Below are 25,946 nucleotides of genomic sequence, written 5' to 3' on the forward strand. Positions count from 1 at the left end.
GAAAACAGGATTCATACCTCCATTCTTTTCAGTAAGAGCATTATTTTTGATTAAACTGTCCTCAACCTCGTTTAAATTGCAGTCCATACCAACAATGATTTTATTGTTTTCTTTTCCAATAGTAAATTCAGTATCTGAACCATCTGCGTTGTTCTGTTGGAAATGGTGTTTATCCTTGTTTACGTCAGCTATCACTTTCGCAGGTGATGTAAGTGCTGTAACAAAATAAATACTCTCTCCTACTTGGGATCATGTTTGAAAACAGTCTTCTTACCTCCATCTTTTTTAGGCAGAGAACTGCCATTGTTTTGCATTGAGGTGCCTTCAATCTCGCTAAAAGTGCAATCCTTATCAACAGTATTGTTATTGTTTTCTTCCCCCCTACTAAACTCATCCTTATTTACCTCAGATATCACATTATTTTGTTCGCTTTCGTGATTCTTAGTTGATATAAGTGCTGTCAAAAAATTAATATTCTCTAATTGTGGGTATCACGTTTGAAAATAGACTTCTTACCTCTATCTTTTTCAGGAAGAGTATCGGCTTTGTTGTGCGCTGAACTCTCTTCAACCTCGTAAAAAGTGCAATCCTCATAATCAATGGTTTTATTCTTTTCTTCTTCACTAATAAAATCTACATTTGAACCATATACGGTTTGCTGTCGGATATGGTGTATATCCTTATTAACCTCAGCTGTCACTTTTTTTTGTTCATTTTCGTAGTTCTCAGGTGATATAAGTGCTGCAACAAAATGAATATTCTCTATTTGTTTGGACTACTTTTGAAAACCGGCTTCTTACCTCCATCTTGTCCAGCAATCGTATCGGTATTGTTTTCGATTGAACTGTTATCAACCTCGTTGTATTCAATGTTTGAGCCGTATGTAGTTTCCTGTCGAATATGGTGTAAATCTTTATTTTGCTTTTGTTCAGTTTCGATATTTGCAGATGATACAAGTTCTGTAAAAAATTAATATTCTCATTTAGTTGGAATCACTTTTGAAAAAAGGCTTCTTACCTTCATCCATTTCAGCAATAGTCCGCATCGAATCAATGTTTTCTTGAGTTCTCGATAAAGGTGCTGAATGTTCTTTCTCCTGGAATGGAAATGGAATCTCAGTTCCATTGCCTTCATTATCTAATAAGTCTCTAGACGAACAGGCTTCCTTGTCACTTTGACTGTCATGTGCAACGTTCTCTTCTGCATAAATATAAAGTAAAGTTTCATGATTATGTTAAGATGAAATTTTATCATATCTATCAATTTTATCATGTACCTATTGCATATTTACTAGCGAAAATGGAGCTTTCGAATCAATATAAATCCCAAATAATATAAAGAGTGATTATTTAAGAGATATAGGATAGTTATTCAAAAATTTCATGAAATCTTAAATGATCGATATTTCTGTCCATATAATTTAATGTTTGAAAATTATTTCATACAAATGTTGACCGTGACTGCTCCTCAAATGGTGCATCAGCTTAGTCCAATTTTGAAATACTCTTTCCAATATTTTGGCCGGTATCTCAAAAATAAATGCTCCAATGTTGTCTTCCAATGCGTCGATTGAAGCGGGCTTGTCTGTATAGACACATGACATAATTTCCGGGCAGTGTACCGTAAACAGCTGCGTTCAAATTTTTCTATCTGTTAACGAGTTTTAGTTGTGTGTATGGATTAAAGTTAAGAACCATTACACACACAAATAACGGAAAATGGCGCGAACTAGTAACATACACAAAATCAGAGTTGCACTAATCACTGATTTTGACAGATAGTGCACTCAATATTTTGTTGTTGCGCATCTGCCATTTTTTGCATGTGTTGTTCGTGTGTAGGACGATTCATGGTTAAATTAAACCAGGGTTGCCAAAAATAACCTTTTAGTATAATTATTTTCTAATTTTAAACGTTTCTTCTAATTAGATTAAAAGTAACTCACACAAAATATATGCATGGCGTGCCTATGCCCCGCACAAATTGCTTACGACTTCCAATCGCAAACTTCCGTGAAAATCGGATCAGGCCTGATAGATTTATTTCTGACTTTTATTTCATTAGTCTTAACCAGTTTGGGTCCTTATTACATAACTCAGATTATGTGGGTAAAAGTTCGGGCCTAGATTTTAATTTCTCCAGTTCTACATGTGCTTCCATTACATAGATGGTAAGGTCACGAACAGTCTTGGAGTGTTAACAGAAGATTAACGCCTTCCGTGAGGATGAAACGATCCGCATTGTTTGGGTGCCGGGCCATAGCGGAGTAAGGGGAATCGAAAGAAAAGACTATTTGAAAGTGAAGGCCAGAGGATTGCCGTTGCACAGTGGGAGAAAATCGAAAAAAACTACAAAAAAATGGTGTGTAAGAACGGGTAAAGATATCTCTTTGAAATTTGGAATGGTTAGAGCTGAGGTGTCAGCAAATTCCCTAGGTGGTCCGGCCGCCTCTTGGAAGGTCCCTAAAATTAGTAACCTCGGTACTTCGACAATTTGTTGAGGCTGCCAAATCTTCATTTGTGTTCTTTTTTTTTGCTGGATATTGCTAAAAATCACTACAAAAAGCCCGCCTGGGGTATATAATATCTCCACTAATTTTGAAGATATTCAGCTTTTAATTTTTCTTATTGCAATTTTGACCGATATCTGCTTTGTATTTTGCAATTTACGAAGTCATTTGTGGTTAGGTTTTGGATTCGTGACAAAATTTACAACAACTTTGACGCAACAATGGTTCACAACTGATTAATCAGTTAAAATTTATAGTTTGGAAGTCAAAAAATTTGAAAAATTAATTTTTTGCATTTTTTGGTAAAAAAAAGTACTTCCTTAATTAGTCTTTATTAAAAAAATTGCTTAAATATCTTAATTTTTTCTTTTTTGTGAAGGGGATATACAGTAGATGCTTTTTAAGACTAATTTGAATAAGATATGTCAACTTAAACGGGTGCTATATGCACTTCAAAATAGGCAATCGTTTATAGAAAAATTGGAAAAACCCCTCGCGTACATAGTTTCCAGATCCAATAATTGGGCACATGTTTGGTTTACTTCATATGTCCTCTAGGTTTGGTTTAAGTGCCATCAGACTCACTTAGACTTTTTCGTTTTCCTTCGAGCCACGTCTTGAAAACTTAGCTTACATGTCGCATACCCACAGATTCCAGTATCCCTTGAATGTGTAGGGTAGTTCCTAGTCTCGTTTTACAATTCCTTGGGATATCTCTATGGCCCGGCACCCAGAACAGGTCAATTTAGAATTGTTCAGCCATCTCGTCAGTCGAGGGACTCCAGGGACTTAATGGCTGCTTGGCTGTCCGAGAAGATATTAATTCCAATCGACGTTATGACATTATATCTAAGTCATTCCACCCCTTCCTTAATTGCAAGGATCTCCGCTTGATATACACTGCAGTGGTCGGGTAGGTAACCTTTTCGTTTAGTTAGGAACCATCCGTATAGAAGTCTATGTAACTTTTATTACCAGGGATATCGTAGTTCCAATCGGATCTATCAGGAATAGTGGTATACTACTTTTTATCAAAAAGCGGCTCAGGAAGGGTGTTATCCACACTGCCTGGAATATCGGAAATTGTATCAGGGATAACACAGTGTCCGTAGCCGCCACATGACCAATGAAAGCTCCCTTAACCTCTCTGCAGTGGTCGCTGCAATTTGGGTAGCCACAATGTCCAGAGACATAAGATGCAGGATTAAATTCAGTGCATCAGATGGTGTAGTCTTCAATACGGCTGTGATGTACAAACAAGCCATCCTTTGGATCCGGTTAAGTATTGAGCAGTAGGTGGACTTTTAAAGTGCCGTCCACCAGAACACAACATCATATAGCATTATAGGTATGACAACTGCAGTATACACCCAATGCATGACACCCGGTCTACACCCCCCATTTTTGCAAATGGCTCTCTAGTATATATATTCTAAAGTAGAGGAGACAGTACACCTCCTTGAAATGATCCTCTGCTGATCCATTTTTTATATCCACAGATTCCCAGCCTGCCGTAATGCATCATTTAGTAAGTAACGTATTAATAAACTTCCTTAGGGTAAAGTTGTTGCCAAGAAGCTCCAACTCCTTCATGATTGATGTCGGTTTTACATTATTGTCAAGAAATGCTGCCATTGTATATTTCAGCGAAAAAACCATCTATGCATCCGACTAGGTCGTTAAGGGCAGTTTCAGAGGACTTGCCTTTACTATATGCGTGCTACTGCCGCGACAGGCGATCTCCAGGGATATTTGCCCTAAGATATGTGTCTATCAACCTCTTAAGAGTTTCCAGCATAAAGGATGAGAGACTAATAGGACGAACATCTTTTGCCTTCGTGTGGTAGGGTTTTCCTGCTTTCGGAATGAAAATGACCTTTATGTCCCTCCATCCCACAGGTATATATGACATTATGATAAAAGCAGAGTATATCTCCCTTAGCCAGGGAACCAGTATATCAGACACAGCTTGTAATACAACCGGTGATACATCATCACGGCCAGGCGACTCAAAGGAGTCGAAACTTCTTATCGCCCAAAGGATTTTCGGCTCAAACACAAGTTTCCTAATAGCCTCCGACGAATGCATTCCAGTGACAACCGCTTCTGGCGCCACGTTATATGTGTGTATCAACGAGTAGTTCTAGTGTTTTCTCACTAATCATTTCCCATATATTCTCTGACTTCTGAATATAACCTACCGTAATAGGTTTCGAGGACAGAATCTTCTTAAGTTCAGAGGCCTCAGATGTATCCTCCACGGAGCTGCAGAATTCTACCCAGGATTTGTTCTAAGCCTTTCTCAGCTCGCCCTTATATTTTTTTAGATCAGCCTTATAGATATCCCAATCGTGTGGTGCTCTTGTGGCTTTTGCTCTGTTAAAGAGTTCCTGCAGTCCTTCCTTAGACCAACCAGCTCTGGGGTCCACCATTGCGGTCGCTACTTGCCCCTTAGCTTTGTACTAGGACATGATGACACACGCGAGCCATTCAGCGCCTTCGTGATCCGCCTGACCACTATGTCTATATCCCCCGTAGTTTCCACTTCCTTTTCTTGTCTATAAGGGATAGACGTGCAGAATTTGTGCTGATTTTATAATTTATCCCAATCCGCCTTTCTTCTGCTTAGCCGAGGAAACACTCCTGCAGTATTTTTTCCAAGGCTGAAACTAATGTAAAGATGATCCTAAAAGTTGAGGTCATCCAATTCATCCCAGTCGCATATTCTTCAACTTATATCTTCCGATACAAAGGTAATATCTTGTACCTCCTGTCTGTTCCTGGCAATAAAGGTCGGTTTATCCCCTTTGTTACAAATCGCCATATTACAACTTATAATATATTCTATAAGCAGCTCACCCCTTTCGTTGACATCCGAACTTTCCCATATCTGGTGATGTGCATTAGCATCACTTCCTACAATCAGGCTCTTCTACCCTACAGAAGCTGCTTCAACCAGCGACTTAAGGTTTGAAGGCGACTCCCTGAATCGTGTGCTATATATAGGGAAGCCAGACAGTAATGAGACTTGTTTACTTCAAGGCTGGCTACTACTAAATTTTCAGTGCTTAGCGACGGAAGAAGAAAAACATTTAGTCTACTCTTTGCAAGAATACAGGCTCTGTGTCTCTCATTCACCATTCCCTTGAGTAGTTTAAATCCCGGAATTCTTATTCCTCACAAGATTCATCCATGGTCAGGTGAAAAAGCAGTGGAACCGCTCTTCCTCAGTACACTGAACACTTGTGGTGGAAGGCGGAATCGTCCGCCTTATATGCTTCACTAGCTGATGTCGTCGAAGTACTTTTTGATTTCAATGCTTCCCCGCTGGTGTACACCTTCATATCAATATGGGGCTCAAATGAAAGGAATTCGGGATTAGATGACGAATCTGGCATGCAAAATCAGATTGAAGTATAAAGGGTCAGCCTCCAAAAACACCACCCAATATCAAAAGTGGACCGATCGGAACAATATGGGTATCAGATGAAATGTATTGGAGAGTAGATACAAATATGGTATTAAAATTGGAGTCTAAATACCCAGCGGGCCCCCATAACCCCGAAACTCTCCCAAACAGACATATTAGATGTCCATGTTAGTATGGGACTCAAATAAAAGGTGTTCGGCAGTAGATTACAGATATGGCAAAAAAAATTAAGTCGATGTAATGGGAGGTGTCCATTGGACTCAAATAAAAGGTATTTGGGAGAAGATTACGAAATAAAAATACTCCAAAAAAGGCGCAAAATTCTTTGACCCATTGTGACAACATGGAACTAAAATGAAAGATATTTGAGAGTAGAAAAGGAATCTGATATCCAACTCTAAAACACCAGATCTCGGAGATTGGTAATGCGGTTCCTTAGTTTTTTTTTGCTCTCTTACAGTCACCAAAAACAAAATATGTTTTCACCATGGTAATATGGGATATAAAATGCTAATTTTTAGCTATTATCTTTTTGGCAACACTGGTTTAAACAGCCGACGCACGTTTCGTGTTTTGTTTCCCTGTCAAACATCTTCAGTTTGGTCAATAATTTATCCATGAATCGTCTTACAAACGAACAAAACTTGCAAAATATTGAATTTTATTATCAAAACTAGCTGACCCGGGCCCGCTCCGCTGCGCCTTCTTTTACTTTATATGGAACAAATGTTTCCTTGGAATATTTATTTTCGACAATTAAACTTGACTAACAGTTTAACAATATAAGTGCCTTTATCTGAATCCCACATGATCTTTATTGGTCTACGAATTTAAGTTTGGATGTAAGGTGTACTTCATTCTTAAAATACTTCATTTCAGCCCGATATTCTCATGATGTCTGATTTAGTGGTGTTTTCGGGGGAGAGGTGGTCCCCCGTATACTTGGCCCTGAAAAAATATCAGCATCGTGCTCTTCTCTCAAATACCATTTATTTAAACCCCATATTGCCATTGGCTTAGGAGGAGTTTACAGGATGAGGCGTCCCCCAAACACATGGCCGCAAAATAGGTTATCAAATTCGTTTTTTAATCTCAAATACCTTTCATTTGAGCCACATATTGGCATGGTCGACATTTTTTTTCCTTTGGGGGTGTTTTGGGAAAGGGGTGATGCCCTAAATACATGGTCCTACATATGGAAATCAAATTCGTATTCTACTCCCAAATACCTTTATTTGAGGCCCATATTGCGATTGGTCCCGAAAGTGGGTATCAATTCTTGCTCTACCCCTCAACACGTTTCATTTTAGCTCCACATTGACATAGTCGGTAAATATGCCCGATTTAGGGGTGTTTTGGGGATTGGGGTGGTCCCCCAAACACTGAGCCCGGAAAATATATCAGCAACGTGCTCTATTCTCATATAACTATACATCATTTATTTGAACCCCATATTGCCATTGCCCTAAAAATTGGATATCAAATTCGTTTTCTAATCTCATTTAAACCATATTGCAAAAGTCAGCAAATATGTCCGGTTTGGGGTAATGGTCCTTAAAACTATGAATATTTAGTCCCACTCTCTTTAAGCCCCAATTGTCCTGGGGAGCAAATATGTCCTATTTGGTGATTGTTATGGTGGTGGGACGTCCGCTAGATAGTTGGCCCCTGATGTTGATATCAGATACGTGGTCTACTCCCACATACCTTTAATTTGAGCCCCATATTTCCATAGTAGGCAAACATGACCGGCTTGGGGGGTGTTTTGTGGGATGGGCGGCCACTCAGTGAGTTGGCCTTGAAAATATATATCGGATTCGTGTTCCATTTAAAAAACCCTCTTATTTGAGCCTCATATTGCAATAGTCAGCAAATATTTACTATTTGGGTGGTGTTGTGGGGGTGGGGTGGCCCCATAGACACTTTTCCCGAATATTGATATCAAATTCGTTCTTTACACCCGAAGACCTTTCATTTGAGCCCCATATTGTCGTGATTGGTCTAAATATATGTTTGGTAGGTTAGGTTTGCAAGAGCTACCAATGCATCCAGAAAAACAGTTGGTGCGGTTTATGGGCTGGTGGCATCATTAGACCGTACATCTTCAAAGACGATGCGAATCGTAACATAATTGTGAAGAATGGTTAGCGCTATGGTGAGATAATATCCAATTTTTTTTTTGCCCAAAATGCGAGAGCTTAACTTGCATGACATGTTGTTTTAACAAGACGGTACCACACACACACAGCACGCGTACCAATGGACTTATTGAGAGGCGAGGTCGGTGAACATTTTATTTCACGTTCGGGACCGGTCAATTGGCCGCCTAGATCGTGCGATTTAAAGCCTTTAGACTATTTTTTGTGGGCTATGTGAAAGCTCGTGTCTACACAGACAAGCCCGCTTCAATTGGGGCATCGGAAGACAACATTGAAGCATTTATTCGTGAGATACCGTGAGATATTCAGGCGCAATCACGGTGAACATTTGCATGGAATAATCTTCAAATATTAAATTCTATGGACCGTACTATTGATTCAAATAAAGATTTCATGAGTTTTTCTGAATTTTATGTGCTTTTTAACTTTCCTATAGCTCTTAAAAAATCACCCTTTATAAAAGCTATTTGGGAGTAGAGTACGAAATTGATACCGATTACGTCAATAAGGGGCTCATGTAAAATATATTTTAGAGTAGAGTACGAAGCTTATATTTCCTTTAAGACCCAAGCGTCTGGGTGACCATCCTACCCTCGACATACCCCCTAAACCGGAAATATTTATCAATATGTTAATATAGGACTCAAAAGAAAGGCATTTGGAGGTAGAGCAACAATTTGCCCGGGAACGCAGCAGGGTCAAACTCTCACAAATCAATGCTTTCCAGTTAAAGTTTTAACTCAGTAATAAGGGACCATTTTTTTATAGGCGAGTCCGAACGGCGTGCCGCAGTGCGACACCTCTTTGGGAAAAACTTTTACATAACCATGCATAGAATGGTACCTCGCAAATGTCGCCAGCATTAAGAGGATATAACCACCGCTTTAATTTTTTTCCAACGTTCTCGCCAGCATTTAAACGCAGGCGTTCAGCGTCGTAGGCGAATTCGATATCCACATCCAGGGCGAAGTGTCCCCACTCTAAAATGATATTGGAGAGTTATATAAACATATATCTTCTATATAAAAATTAATTTGTGTTTGTTTGTAGGTTTGTTTGTTTGTATGTATGTTTGTGTGTTCCTTATAGACTCAGAAACGGCTGAACCGATTTTCTTGAAATTTACACAGATGGTGCAAAATGACCCCGTGGTGAATATAGGGTACTACATTTTTTGATATCTGAAGGGGGGGGGGGGGGGGCGGACCCTCCCCCTTAGCCTAATTTTCAGAAACGCCAGATCTCGTAGATGGGTGGTGCGATTTAAGCGAAATTTTGTGTGCTCTCATATAGAACCCTAAAAATAAAAATTTGGTATCCAAATTTCGGATGGGGTACCTAGGGGGGCCGCCCCACCCTAAAACCTACCAAACATATATTTAGACCGATCACGACAATATGGGACTCAAATGAAAGGTATTTAGAAGACGAAAACGTATCTGATATCCATTTGTCAACCAAGTGCTAGGGGGACCACCCCAACCCCAAAACACCCCTAAATCGGACATATTTACCGACCATGGCAATATGGGACTCAAATGAAAGGTATTTGCGAGTAGAATACGAATCTGATATCCAAATGAGGTACCACGTTTCTGGGGGTCCACCCTTCCCCAAAACACCTCCCAAACAGGACTTATTTACTGACCATGGGAATATGGGGCTTAAATAAAAGGTATTGGAATGTAGAATTAGAATCTGATATCCAAATATGAGACCAAGTGTTTGGGGGGCCGCCTCTCCCCAAAAACCTCCCCCAAAGGGGACACATTTACGACCGTAGCCACATGGACTCAAATGAAAGGCCTTTGGGAGTAAAGGACAAATCTGATATCAATATTCGGGAAAAGTGTCTATGGGGCCACCCGACCCCCACAACACCACCCAAACCCCAAAAAACCCCTAAATCGGACATGTTTACCGATCATGGCAATATGGGACTCAAATGAAAGGTATTTGCGAGTAGAATACGAATCTGATATCCAAATGTGGGACCACGTTTCTAGGGATCCACCCCTTCAACAAAACACCCCCCAAACGGGACTTATTTACTGACCATGGGAATATGGGGCTTAAATAAAAGGTGTTCGAGTGTAGAATTAGAATCTGATATCCAAATATGGGACCAAGTGTTTTGGGGGACCGCCTCTCCCCAAAAACATCCCCCAAAGGGTACAAATTTATAACCTTAGCCATATGGGGCTCAAATGAAAGGTCATTGGGAGTAAAGCACGAATCTGATTTCCATATTTGGGAAAAGTGTCTATGGGGCCACCCCACCCCCACCCCAACACCACCCAAATAGTAAGTATTTGCTGACTTTTGGAATATGAGACTCAAAAAAGAGGGTTTTTAGAGTGGAACACGAATCCGACATATATTTTCATGGCCAATTCTATGGAAATATGGGGCTCAAATTAAAGGTATTTGGGAGTAGACCACGTATCTGATTTCAATATTAGGGACCAACTGTCCAGGGGACGTCCCACCACCATAACAACCCCCAAATAGGACGTATTTGTTTACCAAGACAATTTGGGTGGTAAAGAGAGTGGAACTAAATATTTATAGTTTCTTGGGCCAATAACCCAAACCGGACATATTTGCTGACTTTTGCAATAAAGAGTTTAAATGAGATTTGAAAACGAATTTGATATCCAATTTTGAGGCCAATGGCAATATGGGGTTCAAATAAATGATATATAGATATATGAGAATAGAGCACGTTGCTGATATATTTTCCGGGCTTAGTGTTTGGGCGACCACCCTAATCCCCAAAACACCCCTAAATCGGCCATATATATATACCGAATTTGGAGCTTAAATAAAAGGTATTGGAGGGTAGAGCAAGAATTGATACCCACTTTCGGGACCAATTTTCTGAGGTCTACCCCTTTCCCAAAATACCCCACAAGCAGCAAGTTTTTAGTGACCACCATTAGTGACCATCGCTCAAATAAAGGTATTTGGGAGTATAATACGAATTTGATATCCAAATTTAGGACCATGTATTTAGGGCATCACCCCTTTCCCAAAACACCCCCAAAGGGAAAAAAATTTCGACCATGCCAATATGTGGCTCAAATGAAAGGTATTTGAGATTAGAAAACGAATTTGATAACCTATTTTGGGGCCACGTGTTTGGGGGACACCTTATTCTGTAAACTCCTCTTAAGCCAATGGCAATATGGGGTTAAAATAAATGGTATTTAAGAGAAGAGCACGATGCTAATACTTTTTCAGGGCCAAGTATCTGGGGGACCACCTCTCCCCCGAAAACACCACTAAATCAGACATCATGAGAATATCGGGCTGAAGTGAAGTATTTCAAGAATGGAGTACACCTTACATCCAAACTTAAATTCGTAGACCAATAAAGATCATATGGGATTCAGATAAAAGCACTTATATTGTTAAACTGTTAGTCAAGTTAGCATGGTATTTCACTAAAAGATCTTTAATTGCCGAAAATAAATATTCCAAGGAAACTTTTGTTCCATATAAAGTAAAAGAAGGCGCAGCGGAGCGGGCCCGGGTTAGCTAGTATATTTATAAAAAAAGATAATGTTGTAATATTTTTAAATTAATTGATGTTTTAATACCAATTTTTTAGTATAAGCATTTCAGGTGAACTTAAGGTATTTGAATATGTGAAGGATAAACTTGGGCCGAATTTGGCATTATTTTTTACAAAAATCCCCAAAATACCCCTTTCGGGCAAAGATGGTTCCAAAATCAGCATTTTTTAGTAAATTTTCTGTGGTGGCTACAAATATTGGAAGATGCAAAGTATTTTTTGCATTGGTTTAGAGGACATATGGAGTAAAAAACATGTGCCCAATGGTTGGATCTGGGCTTTGGAAACTTTTGGCCAAGAACTCGCTTACAGCTCAGGTCTAACCATTCCAAATATATCCATCCATCCTGAGATATCTCTACCCGTTCCCAAACAGCATATTTTTTATTAGTTTTTTTTTCGATTTTATCCCACTGTGCTTCGTCGGTAAGACGACGAAAATCCTATGGGGGACATCCGCATCGTGAAAAGACAAGACTACCACTGAAAGATGTAAGAAGGAGGTCAGCTTTCGGGATCATAACGGGACACATAGGATTACGAGCTCACTTATGCAAAATCGGTGCTGCAACTGGTAGCATATGGGGAATATGATGAGAAGTTGGAGCATGCAATTGGAATGTTCATGAGCAAAAGCTCATTCCACTAAGGAACAGGGGCAAACTTCTCACATATCAATGAGTGCAGTCCAATTTCAAGTTTAATCTCAATGATACGGGGCCTCCTTTTTATAGCCGAGTCCGAACGGCGCACATTGGTTCAAGAGTGGCCGAAATTCATTTTTTTCATGTTCGCCGATTTGGATAATTTTTTGGTATTTTGTTGTCAGATAGTTGAATATTATGATTCCGTAATATTAGGCTGATATATTTAGTATTTCTTTGGACAGACACGCTCCAAGTTCATATATGTTCGCTTGTTTAAAATGGCATGCAAATTTACTGTATATTCAATCTTTTGGTACAATCACAGTAAACTTATCATTTGACTTTGTTGTATATTTTCGTAAATGGCAATTGTCATAGATGAGATTTGCATTAAAAAAAGTTGGAAAAAGTGCCACATAAAAAATTTCGTAGAACAAAATATAAACAACATCAAAATTTCAATGTTCATCAACTTCAGTGGACTGCATGTTTTTAGCGCTGTGGAGCGCTGTTTAACGAAAGACGTCAAATTACAGCTTGAAGTCTCAGCTAAAAGCTAAAAAAAAATTCAGCTGCTCATACCTGCTCCTTTCCAAAAGAAACAGTAAAAACTATAAAGTGATAAAGTAAGAAAACGTGAATTTTCGTTCATGCTTGTTGTTGTTGTTGCCATAATTCTTTACTGTTAACAACAATAGAAGATCAAGCGATAGACTATTAGGTGCTGTGTTATCATTCATTTATTATGTTGTTGCATGCAATAACAACTACACATTATGTCTTGCTCTCTTTATTGCACAAAATCTTTTCCGTTAGAGCTTAATAAGTAATACATTAAGTACCAACAACAATATACAGTTTCTGATTTAAATTTCTGCTTTTGGGTATACATTTCTAATATTATTGATATGCTAATTGACATTACATTGGCAAGTGCAGTGATAAGAGGTGTGTTTTTAAGTGATATCAAGATTTAATTTTATTAATTATGGAAAATGTAACAATTTCTTATTTAAATATTTGCGAAATATTAATTGATAACAACAGTGATATTGATGTTACTGTCGAAGTCATTGCAAATAGCAATGAAGGAATGACTGCTGAGGATGTTGAAGTCTTTACTGGATTTTTGAAAAAAAACTTTTTTACAAAGTTCAAAGATAGATGGCAAAAAGCAAGACGCATAAAAACCAGATTTCTTGATCTTAATGAAAATTGGCTGAAAAATGTCTACAAAGTGTGCAAATATACCGCAAACAATGAAGCACCAAGCTGTTCAAATATGGTTAAACGTGGACGTCCAGCAAAAGCCTTCGAGGATTGCCAACCGCGAACAAAGAGGACAAAGGTACAAGATTTTTGTGAAAACACCTCAATGGTGTTGATATCGTCTGCCGCAAAAAAAAGTGAGTGTTTAGACAAATCCATTAAGGCGTTCACCCCGGAGAAGGCACTTGGGCTGATACTTGATGCTTCGTTGTCAAAGCATCAATATGAGGTTTTGCGCAGTTCAGCTAGAGAAATTGGATTCGACATTTACCCATCCTACCATCAGGTACTGGAAGCAAAAAAAAAATGCTATCCTGCAAATGTTCAGGTGCAAGAAAGTTGTAGCAAAGTTTCTCTACAACAGTTATTAGATCATACAGTAACCAGGATTTTGATGACAAAAACCGAGAATGAGGTGACAGAACTCCCCAACGAACTGCAAATGTTCTCAAAATGGGGCTGTGACGGAAGTTCGGGACACAGTGAATACCATCAAAAATTCACAGATCCAAATGACTCCGATAAATATATGTTCTTAACGTCACTTGTTCCATTGACCCTCACAGAGCGTAATAATATGTCAACAATGTGCTGGAGAAATACAGAGCCATCATCAACTAGATTTTGCCGACCGTTAAAATTTGAATTTATACAAGAAACAGCTGAAGTTATAAATTCAGAGGTCAGTCGTGTTAATGACGAAATAAAAAATTTAAGAAATACTGTCGTTGAATTGCATAGCAGAAACTTCAATATTTCTCACACACTGAAATTAACAATGATTGATGGGAAAGTAGCTACTACGATTTCTGGAAGTTCATCTATGGCGGTTTGCTTCATATGTGGAGCAAAGCCCACAGAAATGAATAATTTAGATGCGGTGATTTTGAGGAAATGTTCGGAAGAAGCAGTTGCGTTTGGTATTTCTCCCTTGCATGCGAGAATCAAATTTATGGAGTGCATTCTGCACATTTCTTACCGTCTAAGTTTCAAAAAATGGAGAACAGATAGTTACACAAAAATTGAAATGGCGGCAAATAAAGCTGAAATTGGGAAGAGATTAAAGTTGACACTGGGCATAAATGTGGACGCGGTGAAGCAAGGTATGGGCACAACAAACGATGGCAATACGGCAAGAAGGTTTTTCGAAAATCCAGCCAAAACTGCAGACGTAATTGGAATAAAAGAAGAGTTAATACATAGATTTAAAATTATTTTGGCCGCAATAAATTGTAATGCAGCAGTCGACACTAGCAAATTTCATATATATTGCATGGATACTGCCAAGTTGTTTGTTGATCTCTATGGCTGGTACTACATGCCTGTAACTGTGCATAAGATTCTGGTGCATGGTAGCAAAATTATAGCAGAAGCTATTCTGCCAATAGGTATGTCTCTATTTAAAGGCCCTTATTCAATGATTTAATTTTCATTTTTTACATTTTAATTGATTGTTTGTATCAGGTATGCTGTCCGAAGAAGCTCAGGAAGCGAGGAATAAAGATTATAGAGCCTATAGATTACATCATTCGCGAAGAATTGGACGTGTAGCCACTAATGAAGATGTAATGCATAACCTTTTATTGTCTTCAGACCCATTTATAAATAGATTTCGCTCAAAGCTGCAAATCAAAAAATTGGAGTACGATAATGATGTTAAAAAATTATTAAAAGACTATGCTTAATTTATTTATTCATGTTTTTTCTATGGGAGGTGGCCGTAAAAGTGGGCGGATCAGGTATATATTTTCAGGAGCCCATTCTACAATTATAATAATTACTTTTTGTGAAAATTGAATTGATGCATTAAAAATTAAAAGTGGGCGGATATTTTTCAAATTTCACACAAATGATTCTGAGTGTTTAAAAATGCTATGTGCCAAAAAACAATGCCGTAGGTCAAAATTTAATTTTTACTTTGTATGGGAGGTGGGCGTAAAAGTGGGCGGATCATTTTGATTTTTCCATTTTTTCTTGATTCAAACAAAAAATGCCTATGTGCCAAGTTTCATTGTCCTTCGACAACTTCTTCTATTTTTAGCCGCTCGTTCAATGAACTTGAACCAATGTGCGGCGTGCCGCAGTGCGACACCTCCTTGGAGAGAAGTTTTACATGGCATAGTACCTCGGAAATGTTGCCAGCATTAGGAGGGGAAAACCACCGCTTAAAATTTTTTCTGATGGTCTCGCCAGGATTTGAACCCAAGCGTTCAGCGTCATAAGCGGACATGCTAACCTCTGCGCTACGGTGGCCTCCAGTGGAAGTTGGAGCATTTCTAGGTCATTGCCCGTCTTTCGCTGATAACAGACACTGGAACAAAGGTGGGGACACAATACTAGACATGAACCAACTAAGAGGCGTGGCATGGAAAACAATTAGGGGTTTTGTAAGTAGCACGGAATTCCCGGAAACTTAGATTTCTTTTTCGAGGTTACTTTTTTTAGTACTTGGAGGGCTTAGGTGTATGTCCAAAGCGGCATGGGGCAGAATTATATCCATAACCTTCTTTCACAATGCGGTATCACAATGGACGAAAACGTCTAAGTGAGTCTGATGGCAGACTGTCACTTTAATCTAACCTATCCTAGGTGGGGACAGAATACTAGACATGAACAAACTTAGGGGCGTGGTATGGAAAAAATTAAGGATTATGTAAATAGGTCGGAATTCCTAACATGGATTTTCTTTTTTGAGGTTACTTTTTAGTCTTTAGAGCACACAACAAGATGATTTCTGGCTTAGGTGTATGTCTGTTGTGGCATGGGGCAGATTAATATCGGCATCCTCTTTTCAATCTAACCTAACCTACTTTCAATGTATTCACACCTACAACACAAATGTCGTTAGAAATAGGATGGTGGAGTTACATACCATGATTCTTGTTTGATCTAATGGCGTGTACAATTACAACCGATTGTACCAGTTTGGTCGTTTTTCAACATTGACATTCAACATTCTGTTACAAGTTGGCATTATTATTTTTTCGAAGAAATCAAGTGTAAAGAGATAAAGTTATATGATATTGTCCAATGAGTACTCATTCTTCCATTTATACCAATAGCATGTGGTATATCTGTGTTCTTGAAACTTGGAGTAACACTGCAGCGCGCCTTTAGTTTGAACCGTTTAGTGGACTAGCTGATTTGTTATTTTGCTCCGCAAGGACAAATCTTTTATGACTATCAAGGGAAGCTACGATAGTGTTATCTAATAGGAGGCTAATGATCTGCGTATTAACCCAGTGGAGCGGCAGTTCTTGAGTCCGGAAGTATCCTTAAAGTTTACTCCCGAGACCCAATAGCTGCGGTAGTGATATAAGATCGTAGCATGTTGTCTGCTACTTAGACTTTGACTGGTGGACGGGCTGCGTCAAGTTCCACTAACCAACGGACGACTGGTATGTAGGAGCTTTTGACGATGCCACCTGGTTGAGGCTTGAGGACAAGGCCGACCTTATTATATCTTCTCATGCCTTTAATTTGATTATGCCTGATTCGGCCTTCTCTGGCAAACCAATTCGCTCCTTGAAGGCGTGTAATAGTAAGAGGCACATCACTCTCATGTTTTATGGAGAGGTTTGGTGGGAATGATCCTAAAACTCACCCAAAAGGAAAGAGGCTCCTTTAATTGGACTCGGAAATTCGCTGAACAGGCTACCCTAGGCTGCACACGTCTAGATTCGGAAACGAGACCTTGGGTGTGTAGAGGGTACGCGAAATGGGAGACAGAGACAGCGGTGGTTATCTCCTCCTTATGCTGGCGACATTTGTGAGGTACTATGCCAGGTAAAAACTTCTCCTCAAAAGAGGTATCGCATTGCTTAAACTTAAATCGGACTGCACTCATTGATTTGCGAGAAGTTTGCCTCTGTTCCTTAATGGAATGTTCATTGGCAAATTGGCATTGCATTATCTTCTGGCTTCCCTATATATGATACACTATTGAGAAATGTACCCTTCAAGCCTTAAGTTAACTTTGTTTCAGAAAATATCAGAGCCGGGATACGTATCTGGGAAGTATAACATGACCACAGCTTATCTGATCATCGTTATAATAGATTCAGCCTTTGAGAAAACACTGTAGGAGTGGTCCCTCGGCTAAAAAAGACGAATTGGGATAAATATGAGCACACATTTTGCATGACGATTGTATTTACACGAATGTAGAACAATTCACCAAACAATCAATTTTCAATCCAATACTAAGACAAAAATAGAAGCCAAAATTGTACATCGCAAAAGCATTGGAACGCCTCATGCCACTATGGACATACACCCAAGATATTGTAGTTAGACTTGTTGTGCGCCCTAAATACTAAAAAAGTAACCACAAAAATAGAAAATCTAATTTTCGAATTCCGTGCTGCTTACAAAACTCTTAATTGTTTTCCATGCCACGCTCCTAAGTTGGTTCGCGTCTAGTTTTGTGTTCCCACCTAAGTGCCGGTATCTGCTAGACGCGAACGCCGGGCAATGACAAAGGAAATGTTCCATCAACTTCCCCACATGCCCTACACATGCTTTCACTTGTCGCACTGGTTTTGCATATGTGAGCTCGTAGTCATATGTGTCCCGTTATGATACCAAAAGCTATACTGCCCACCTTCTTACTTCCTTACGTCCTACCGACCGTTTCGGTGTTCCACAGGATTGTTCTCTGCAGTTCTCTGGCTTTCACTGCTAAATGGTCTGCTTTCTCATTCCCAGCTACTCCGATATGGTCCAATACCCAAACGATGCGGATCGTGACATCATCAGAGAAGGCGTTAATATCCTTCTTACACTCCAAGAATATTTGTGACCTTACCATTCCTGTTGTTATTGCACTTATGGTCTGTTTGCTGTCCGTAAAGATGTTCATACTCGGCGTCCTCGCGTTAACACCACACCTCCTCACACATTCCGTGATCGCCCGGATCTCCGCCTGCAGCACCGTATTATGGTCAGCTTGTTTGGATCCTTACCCCTTAGAAGTATTATAACATCGTTTACATAGCAGACGGGCTCAAATCCCTCCTTAGTCAACAGTCAGGTTATTCATAGTGGTCACCCATGGTAGTGACTATAAAATGCCCCGCTGTGGCGAGCCCTGCGCCACTTTTTCCTTATATTTATATCATGGGACCCATAATTTATCCACCAGTTCCTAGACATGTGGTTTAACCAGTCTGCTAGGATCTTGTTCACCTGGCACAGGTTTAAGGACTGGATCAGTGTGTTGGTCCGTACATTGTTAAAATCTCCCTGGATGTCAATGCATACCAAAATGTGCACCTCTTGCCATCATAGGATTCTTCTATTTTATGCAGGGACCTTCCCATTAAATAGGCAATGCTGTTTGTATTTGAGCAGTTCGCTGGATGTCCTACTCTTTATCATGGTATCCACATTACGTTCCATGGTTTTGAGTAGAAAGGACGTAAGGCTTATAGGTCTGTAGGCCTTTGATGTCGCAAAACTTGCCTTGCCGGTCTTGGGACTTGGCACGCTGCGCAAGTAGCGGCCAGATGGGGTGCCAGATAGTCGACCTCTTTCTGTAATAACGGCGGAAATATTCCTTCAGGTTCGGGTGACTTAAATGGTTTGAAGCTTCTCAAGGATTACTTCACAATAAATTTCGTAATTTTAAAACTTTGATCAACGTCATTATTCCAAGATTCCGGTGTATGCGCGAGTCCCGTCGTATCATGTGGAAAATGGGTTTTCATCAAAAGTCTCAACAAGTAGTCCGTTGTCTCTGCTCTCATTCCCATGACGTCTACTAACGTTTCAGTTTTTACACGTGTTTTTGAGATAAACTTTTTCATCTTGGCGGCATCATTAAACCTACCGACCTGTTCGCAGAAGAGGTCTGTGGCCCTCTTTCTCAAAATTGCGAATCTCCCCGGTCTCCCAGGGTTTCTCTTGGGCTTATTTCCTTTCTCGAAGAGGACAACTAAGACCCCACTATTGCAGTTGTAATCCTGTTGACATTGTCTCCTATGTCTTCTATGCTATCTACAATCTAAATTGTATTGGCAAGGTCTTCTTCTGAATTGTATCCAGTTCGTTTCAACTTATTCCGGAAATTAATCGGATTTGGCGCTGGCCGTACTACTCTAAACCTAATGTCGCGATGGTCGGAGAAGGTGTATTCTGACGTGGGTGTCGGTGTCGGTGAGTCGAAAGACAGATAAAGTGATGCCAGGTGGGCTCCGCCGTTTCATCCGACGTTAACAACTCTGGGGAAAATATGAAATTCAAATTTTTATGACAAATATCGCAGGTCCTTGGCCGAATACCAGTGGAGGCATAGAATAGTTGGTGGTTGATATGGTTCAATCCAGAAACGTTGTTCAGGGACGTCTATGGCTCCTGAATTAAGCAATATGAATCTTGCCCTTTCAGATTTTCTCCGTCAGAGGGGGGAGGTTTTTCTGGATGACCTCAATCATTTGACCTCCTGTAAATGGACTTCTTGGGAGTGGGTGATGGTCTCATCGTCGACTCCCTGTTCTTTAGGCTGCATTGAAATTTCTGTCACTGCACTGACAGATGTTCCAATATTACGATCTTTGCCTATCCTAGTCTTCCGAATCCTGAAAAAGTCGGTGATGGTACCATCATCGGGTCCCTGTTCGTTAGGATGTGTTGAGTTTCCCGTTTTCCAATATTAGGGTCTTATCGCATAATATCCCAGTATTCCAAATCCTGAGTAAAATGGGAGAGGGATATGGTCTCATCGTCGGTTTCTTGTTCGTTGAGTTCCCTGTCACTGCACTGCCTGGTGTTTTAATATTAGGATATTTGCATATAACCTGATAATGTTTCCATATAAACCTATCTCCCGTTTAGTTCTCTACGGCCCTCAGAAGCATACATTTTTTACTGATTAATCAAAAATTGGGTACGTAAGTCATTCAACTAAATTCATTTGTGTAAATTTCTACCAGAATCTATGGTAGTAAGCTACCAAGATTCGGCCCAGCCGAACTTAGCACGTTCTTACCTGTTTTTTTTTTATAAAAAGCATCTATTTTCAAACATGGACCGATTTGGTCAATCCCAACGACAATCCGAACGAAATGACATGACATGACATGCCTCAGATCAATACTTCGATGAGTTAAAAACTGAATCTCAATGTGAGTACATGATATCAAATCTATTAGCTCCGCCATGGATCACTTTCTTTCGTTTCTGGTCAGGTTTTTATAGGCCGGAACTACAAAGAGTGTAGGTGAAAGCTATTACAGAATACACTAACGCCATATAGCTGCTGAAAAATTCAAGTCAGGTTAAACTCGGCCCAGTTTTTGAAAGTCATTACAGAATACTACATGCAAAATGCATGTTAAAAACAAATAGCAAATATACAACTGCGCTCTGTACCTTGATATCAATCAAGAACACACAAATCACATATTTAAATTTGGGATCAAGTGTCTATACTTAATAGTTTTCTGCCGTGAGCTGAGATTTTAAACTTTACTTTTTGTCCATCCTTCATTTGAGCACATTATTATCAAGACATGGAATATATTGAACGTTTAAAAAATTTCCCCCACAAACTGCTCTTTTGGCATTTTGCACTTACCTCCTGATACTGGTATATTTCTGCCACTGTATTTGGCAAATCCACCTTTTTGAAAACACTCCAGACATGTTGAATCGTTCACGTGTTCGCATTTGATCACATTTTGGTTGTCATTTTCCAACTCTTCACCTTCAACTATAGTTTCTTTGACGATATTTTCTGCTGGACTAAACTCTGGAACTTCTCTGCTTGATTCCGAGGCAGACAGAACAGCTGTAGATGCCGAAGTATACGATGCGGCTTCTGAAATGCTATCATTTTCATAGTGATTGAGTTGCAACTGCGGCACCACCGGTAAGTTGTCTGTTGTTTCAAAGGGCCTGCTTGTATTTGTGCAGCCAAATAATTTTCTAAGGCTTCTCTGTATTATCAATGCTGCTTGTTCTTCGCTCATTATTGTTTTGGGCAATTGCGGCTTTTTCGATTTTAATTTTAGATTTTTGTGCGTCAAATAACGACGAATGAAGCGCTGTATTAGGTAAATTGAATTCATATACTCCTCGGATAATTCATTTTCGGGCTTCGTATTATTGTTGTTTTCGTTGCATTCGTTGCTTTTGGTGATGTACGATGAATATGCAACATTTTTCGTCTCAATATCATTATTGATTTCACGTTTTGAAGTGACGTAATCAAGTCTAGAGTTAGTGTTAAACCCCTCTCCAATAGTTCTGCCGCACAAGCATCTAACAAAAGGTGTGAACAAAAAACGATCCTTATTCTTAAAGTAGCTATCGAACTCAATGTAGCTTATATCCTTAGAATTTACTATTTTTTTGGACTTTCGCAGTTGACGAAAGTACTCCACGGCAAATTCACATAAATTCTGGGGTTGTGCCCTTAGGGTAGTTTTTGTAAATTCTTTAATTAGATCCGTAAGATTCTCCGGCACTATTGAATGTGCCATTATCGTAGCAATTTGGAAACGTTGGGTACACTGTGATTGTACAACGTTGTACTTTTGATTTGAAAGCTCAAATCCCTTCACTTCATAATTTTCCTTTTCGCTCAAGAGGGATTGAAAATAGTTTTCAGCAAAACTATACATATCATTGGGTTTTTCTTTTAAAATTTCTCTTGTAAGGTCTTTCACAAGGTCCCTTAGACCATTTGGAATTGGAGGCCTTGTATTCGAATACATTTTTTCCAATAGACTAAGTTAAAGTTAGGTCACACTTTAACAACCGTCGAATACCTTTTAATGTATACTAATATGAAGATATGACCGTTACTATGGTCTACCTTTAACTAACCACACGAAAGAATGTTTCCAGGGTAACCGAGACATGTTGTATGCACGTCAGTATTGATTATTATAAAAAACCAAAGTAACCTAAATGCCCAAGGACTTCGCATGTATACCAAGGTAAGAAAATTCTACAACATTAAAAAAAGCATGTAAGTTCTTATATGCACTCAACCATGGGATCGCATTTGAATGAATTTATTGCATTAACTAGTTGAAATTTGTGTATAATTCAGTTTAAATAAATTTGTAAGTAAAATAAAAATGAGAGACAAAATTCGAAAAGAGAAGGAATGTATTAAAAAGTTATTCAATTATTAAATAAGGTGAAAAGTTTCTTCTTCAGCTTAGTATGCACCTCCCATAAGAAATGCATTGACATATCCTAAGCGAAATTTTCGTTGCAAGTATGCAGCTCAAATGAAATGTTCGTTATATTCCGGGGTTGTTTTCATGCTGTATGGAGATTTCTTTGACAGATTATAAAGCGCCAAAGCGGGTTAATTACTTTTGTGTTTTGCTGAAATTAAAATAGGCAAATATGACATTAATTCGTGAAAATTTTTCATTGACAAATTTAAAACTTTGCTTGACAAGGAAGCACCATTCCATAGTACTGTGAAAACCCGGTTTAATCAATTATATCATAGCTGAAGCTCACTCAAAGACGGCCGTGAGTGAACTTATCGTCATGTGATATACCATGGCAAAGAGGCATCGTTGCTCATTTCTCATGGTGGTGCATGAACTCTTGGCCGCATAAAAGGTTTATTCTTGTTTCCACCCAATTTGACAAGCGCTCAAAAGAGGTTCATGTCGATTGGCATACAGAAGTGTTGAAAAATACGATAGCTGTGCTGTAAAAGACGTTCATAAGATCGTCGCAGGGGACCAATAATAGATTAATGTATATGAGCCCGAAACAAAACAACAATCGACCGTTTGGGTTTTGAAAGACGAGCCAAATCCAACGAAAGTTGTTTGTGGAAGAAGCACTGCGAAGGAAATGTTCGCCTGTGTTTTTGGTTATGTGGCGATTGTTCCGCTTGAGCAACGTAGGACGGTCAATTCTGAGTACTTTAATTGGCTATGACAAGACATTTGTCCCATTAGCAAATCTAACGCTCGCCTCGCTCTTCTAACGCTCTTTCTCTAATCTCTGACTACTACTTTCGAGGTGTCTTTCAGTCGTCTCGCTCATAGACGACAGTATTGACCTTGGTACGCGCTGGAATTTGTTCATGCAATTGCAAAGGATTGAATTCATTGAAGGGGCATTTTTTCGCAAATTATATGAAACCGAACAAAACATTTTTAGAAAAAATCCCAAGGAATCCGTATGAAATCCTAAATCCTTTCCGGACACATTTGCCTACGATGAATGTGGCATACCTTTCATTATTTCGCGGGAACAAGTCAAGCAAAAGAGCATCACAGGCACAGATGTTAAAAAAAGTCACATTATGGTGACTAGCCAAATCATCGCCTCCACCATTAAACTTTATTGGGTCCCAAAGATTTGGACAAGATAATGGTAAGCCCCAATGGGGACATCAACGTAACCAATAATTGTGCCACAATTATGAAGCTAATGGATTTCGAACAAGAAATTGGAAAAATGGTGGTACAATAATCGAGAACGCATGATGATGAAATTGGCGATGGCACCACCGGTGTGGTTGTCTTGGCAGGCGCCCATTGACCCCAGCAACAGGGAAACTCTTACTGAAATTGCCATGACTACTTTGGGCTCATAAATTATTAACAAATGATACCGTCAATTGGCCATGATGATGTGCTCAATGTTGCCGATATTTAAAAAAGGATGCCAACTTTGAATTGATTAAGATTGCGACTAAAGTTGGTGGTTGATGGCAAAACAGGTTAAGGACGCAGGAGCCACTTTGGCCATCTCATTGGTGAGGTAAATCACTTGTCGTTGCAACATAATTTTCCTGCAGTTCATTGAATAGGTGGCACTAAAATTGAGTTGATTGCCATTAACACTGTTGGCGGAATTGTACCACATTTCGAAGAATTGACGGCGAGAAATTGGGCACAGCTGGTCTCTTAGCTGAAATTTCTTTTGGTACTTTCAAGGACAATATGCCGTTAATCGAAGAATGCACGAATTCAAAGGCTGTTACAATTTTCTGCCTGGTGGCAATCAAATGATTACCGCCGAAGGCAAACGTTCCACACACGATGCTCTGTGTGTTGCGCGTTCTCTGGTGAAGGATTCCTGCATTTTGCCGAAATCAGCAGTTCTTTGGCTGTGGCCAAGGGGGCCGATCAACAAAGGTGATATTCTCTGATCAACAAAGGTAATATATCACCTTTGCTTTGGCCGAAAACAGTGGTCTACAAATCATTGATACCTTGTCTGAACTCAAGGCACGTCAACGATATTCAAAATCGATGACGCACGCTCGAAGGCACAGGGCCAGGGACGTAGCAAGGATTAAATTTTTTTTTTTGGTGTGGGGGCGGGGGGGTCAACTCTCTTTTTTTCAAAATCAAAGATAGCCAAAATTCGAGAATTATTTTTTTGTTTGACAATTGTGGTCGCTTTCGGGTGCAGTAACTGACTCATCGGCGGTGGCATTTGGTCATAAAGTTATAGTTTAATTTTGAACTGATTGCCAACACACTATTTATAGGCCGATCCTAATCCTACAAAGCCTTCAAAGTGTTGTTGTCTTGTCGGCGAAACAAATTCAGTATTGAAATGAAATTTTTTAATTTGCGCTTATTTTTGCTCTCGAACTGATTTTTACGATTTCAACTGGTTATTGTTTGTGTCGGTCTATTGGTTTTAAATGACTTTAATTTCTATAAAATTATTCTGCCTAACTTTCAAACACAAGGGTTTTTTATACCCACCACCGAAGGATGGGGGTATATTCATTTTGTCATTCCGTTTGCAACACAGCGAAGTATCCATTTCCAATTCTATAAAGTATATATATTTTTGATCTGCGTAAACATCTAAGACGATCTAGGCATGTCCGTCCGTCTGTCTGTTGAAATCACGCTACAGTCTTTAACAAGTAAAAATGCGTTAAGTTCGGCCGGGCCGAACTTTAGATACCCACCACCTCGGGTATATATGTAAACCAGCTTTCATTAAAATCCGTTGAAAATTGCATACCTTATGTCCCATAGCAGTTATATCGAAATATGTTCAGATTTGGACCAAATACTAATAAGTACAAGTCATTGTTCAATTGTGTATATTGGTCTCTTAGTAGATATATCTAAAAATAAACCAATCTGATCCATATATGACACGGATGTCGCCAAGCCTAACAGTGATATCGGATTATAAATGCGCCTTTTATGGCACCAAGTTTTTAAATCGAGATGTCGGTCTACATGGCAGCTATATCTAAATCTGGACCGATTAGGGCCAAGTTGCAGAAAAATGTCGAAGAGCCTAATACAACGCACTGTCCTAAATTTCGGTGAAATCGGATAATAAATGCGCCTTTTAAATACCCAAAACCTTAAATCGAGAGAACGGTCTATATGGT

The 25,946-nt window shown here is 39.3% G+C and overlaps 2 protein-coding genes and 1 pseudogene across 4 annotated transcripts in view; 2 read left to right on the plus strand and 1 right to left on the minus strand.

Annotated features, from left to right (window-relative positions):
- The window catches only part of LOC106094160 (uncharacterized), a 129,013-nt gene extending 127,951 nt beyond the window's left edge, over positions 1 to 1,062 (minus strand). The window contains exons 1-5 of the mRNA XM_059361659.1: positions 1,018 to 1,062; positions 801 to 959; positions 517 to 741; positions 275 to 457; positions 18 to 215 (exon numbers count right to left, since the gene is read on the minus strand). Of these exons, the coding sequence (XP_059217642.1) occupies positions 18 to 215; positions 275 to 457; positions 517 to 741; positions 801 to 959; positions 1,018 to 1,045 (793 nt within the window). The 5' untranslated portion in view covers positions 1,046 to 1,062. The remainder of the gene's footprint in view (positions 1 to 17; positions 216 to 274; positions 458 to 516; positions 742 to 800; positions 960 to 1,017) is intronic.
- An 11,351-nt stretch (positions 1,063 to 12,413) lies between these two features.
- On the plus strand, positions 12,414 to 15,280 carry LOC131995158 (uncharacterized). Of its 3 annotated transcripts, none has more exons than XM_059363274.1 (3): positions 12,414 to 12,489; positions 13,370 to 14,979; positions 15,056 to 15,280. In XM_059363274.1, exons 2-3 carry the CDS (start codon positions 13,416 to 13,418, stop codon positions 15,274 to 15,276), a joined length of 1,785 nt encoding a protein of 594 aa, XP_059219257.1. In that variant the 5' UTR covers positions 12,414 to 12,489; positions 13,370 to 13,415; the 3' UTR covers positions 15,277 to 15,280. The 3 variants fall into 3 exon arrangements, with proteins under 3 accessions (XP_059219257.1, XP_059219256.1, XP_059219255.1); XM_059363273.1 differs by having other exon boundaries at positions 12,423 to 13,270; XM_059363272.1 differs by having other exon boundaries at positions 12,423 to 14,979.
- An 8,491-nt stretch (positions 15,281 to 23,771) lies between these two features.
- On the plus strand, positions 23,772 to 25,041 carry LOC106091961 (T-complex protein 1 subunit epsilon-like; annotated as a pseudogene).
- The last annotated feature ends 905 nt before the right edge of the window (positions 25,042 to 25,946 follow it).

This window comes from Stomoxys calcitrans, chromosome 2 (genome assembly GCF_963082655.1).
Source record: "Stomoxys calcitrans chromosome 2, idStoCalc2.1, whole genome shotgun sequence".
NCBI classification, from domain to species: Eukaryota; Metazoa; Arthropoda; class Insecta; order Diptera; family Muscidae; genus Stomoxys; species Stomoxys calcitrans.

Coding starts and splice junctions, on each gene's coding strand:
- LOC131995158 (XM_059363272.1), top strand. CDS start 13,311: ATGGAAAATGTAACAATTTCTTATTTAAATATTTGCGAAATATTAATT. Junction 14,980..15,055: donor AGAAGCTATTCTGCCAATAG/GTATGTCTCTAT, acceptor TGTTTGTATCAG/GTATGCTGTCCGAAGAAGCT.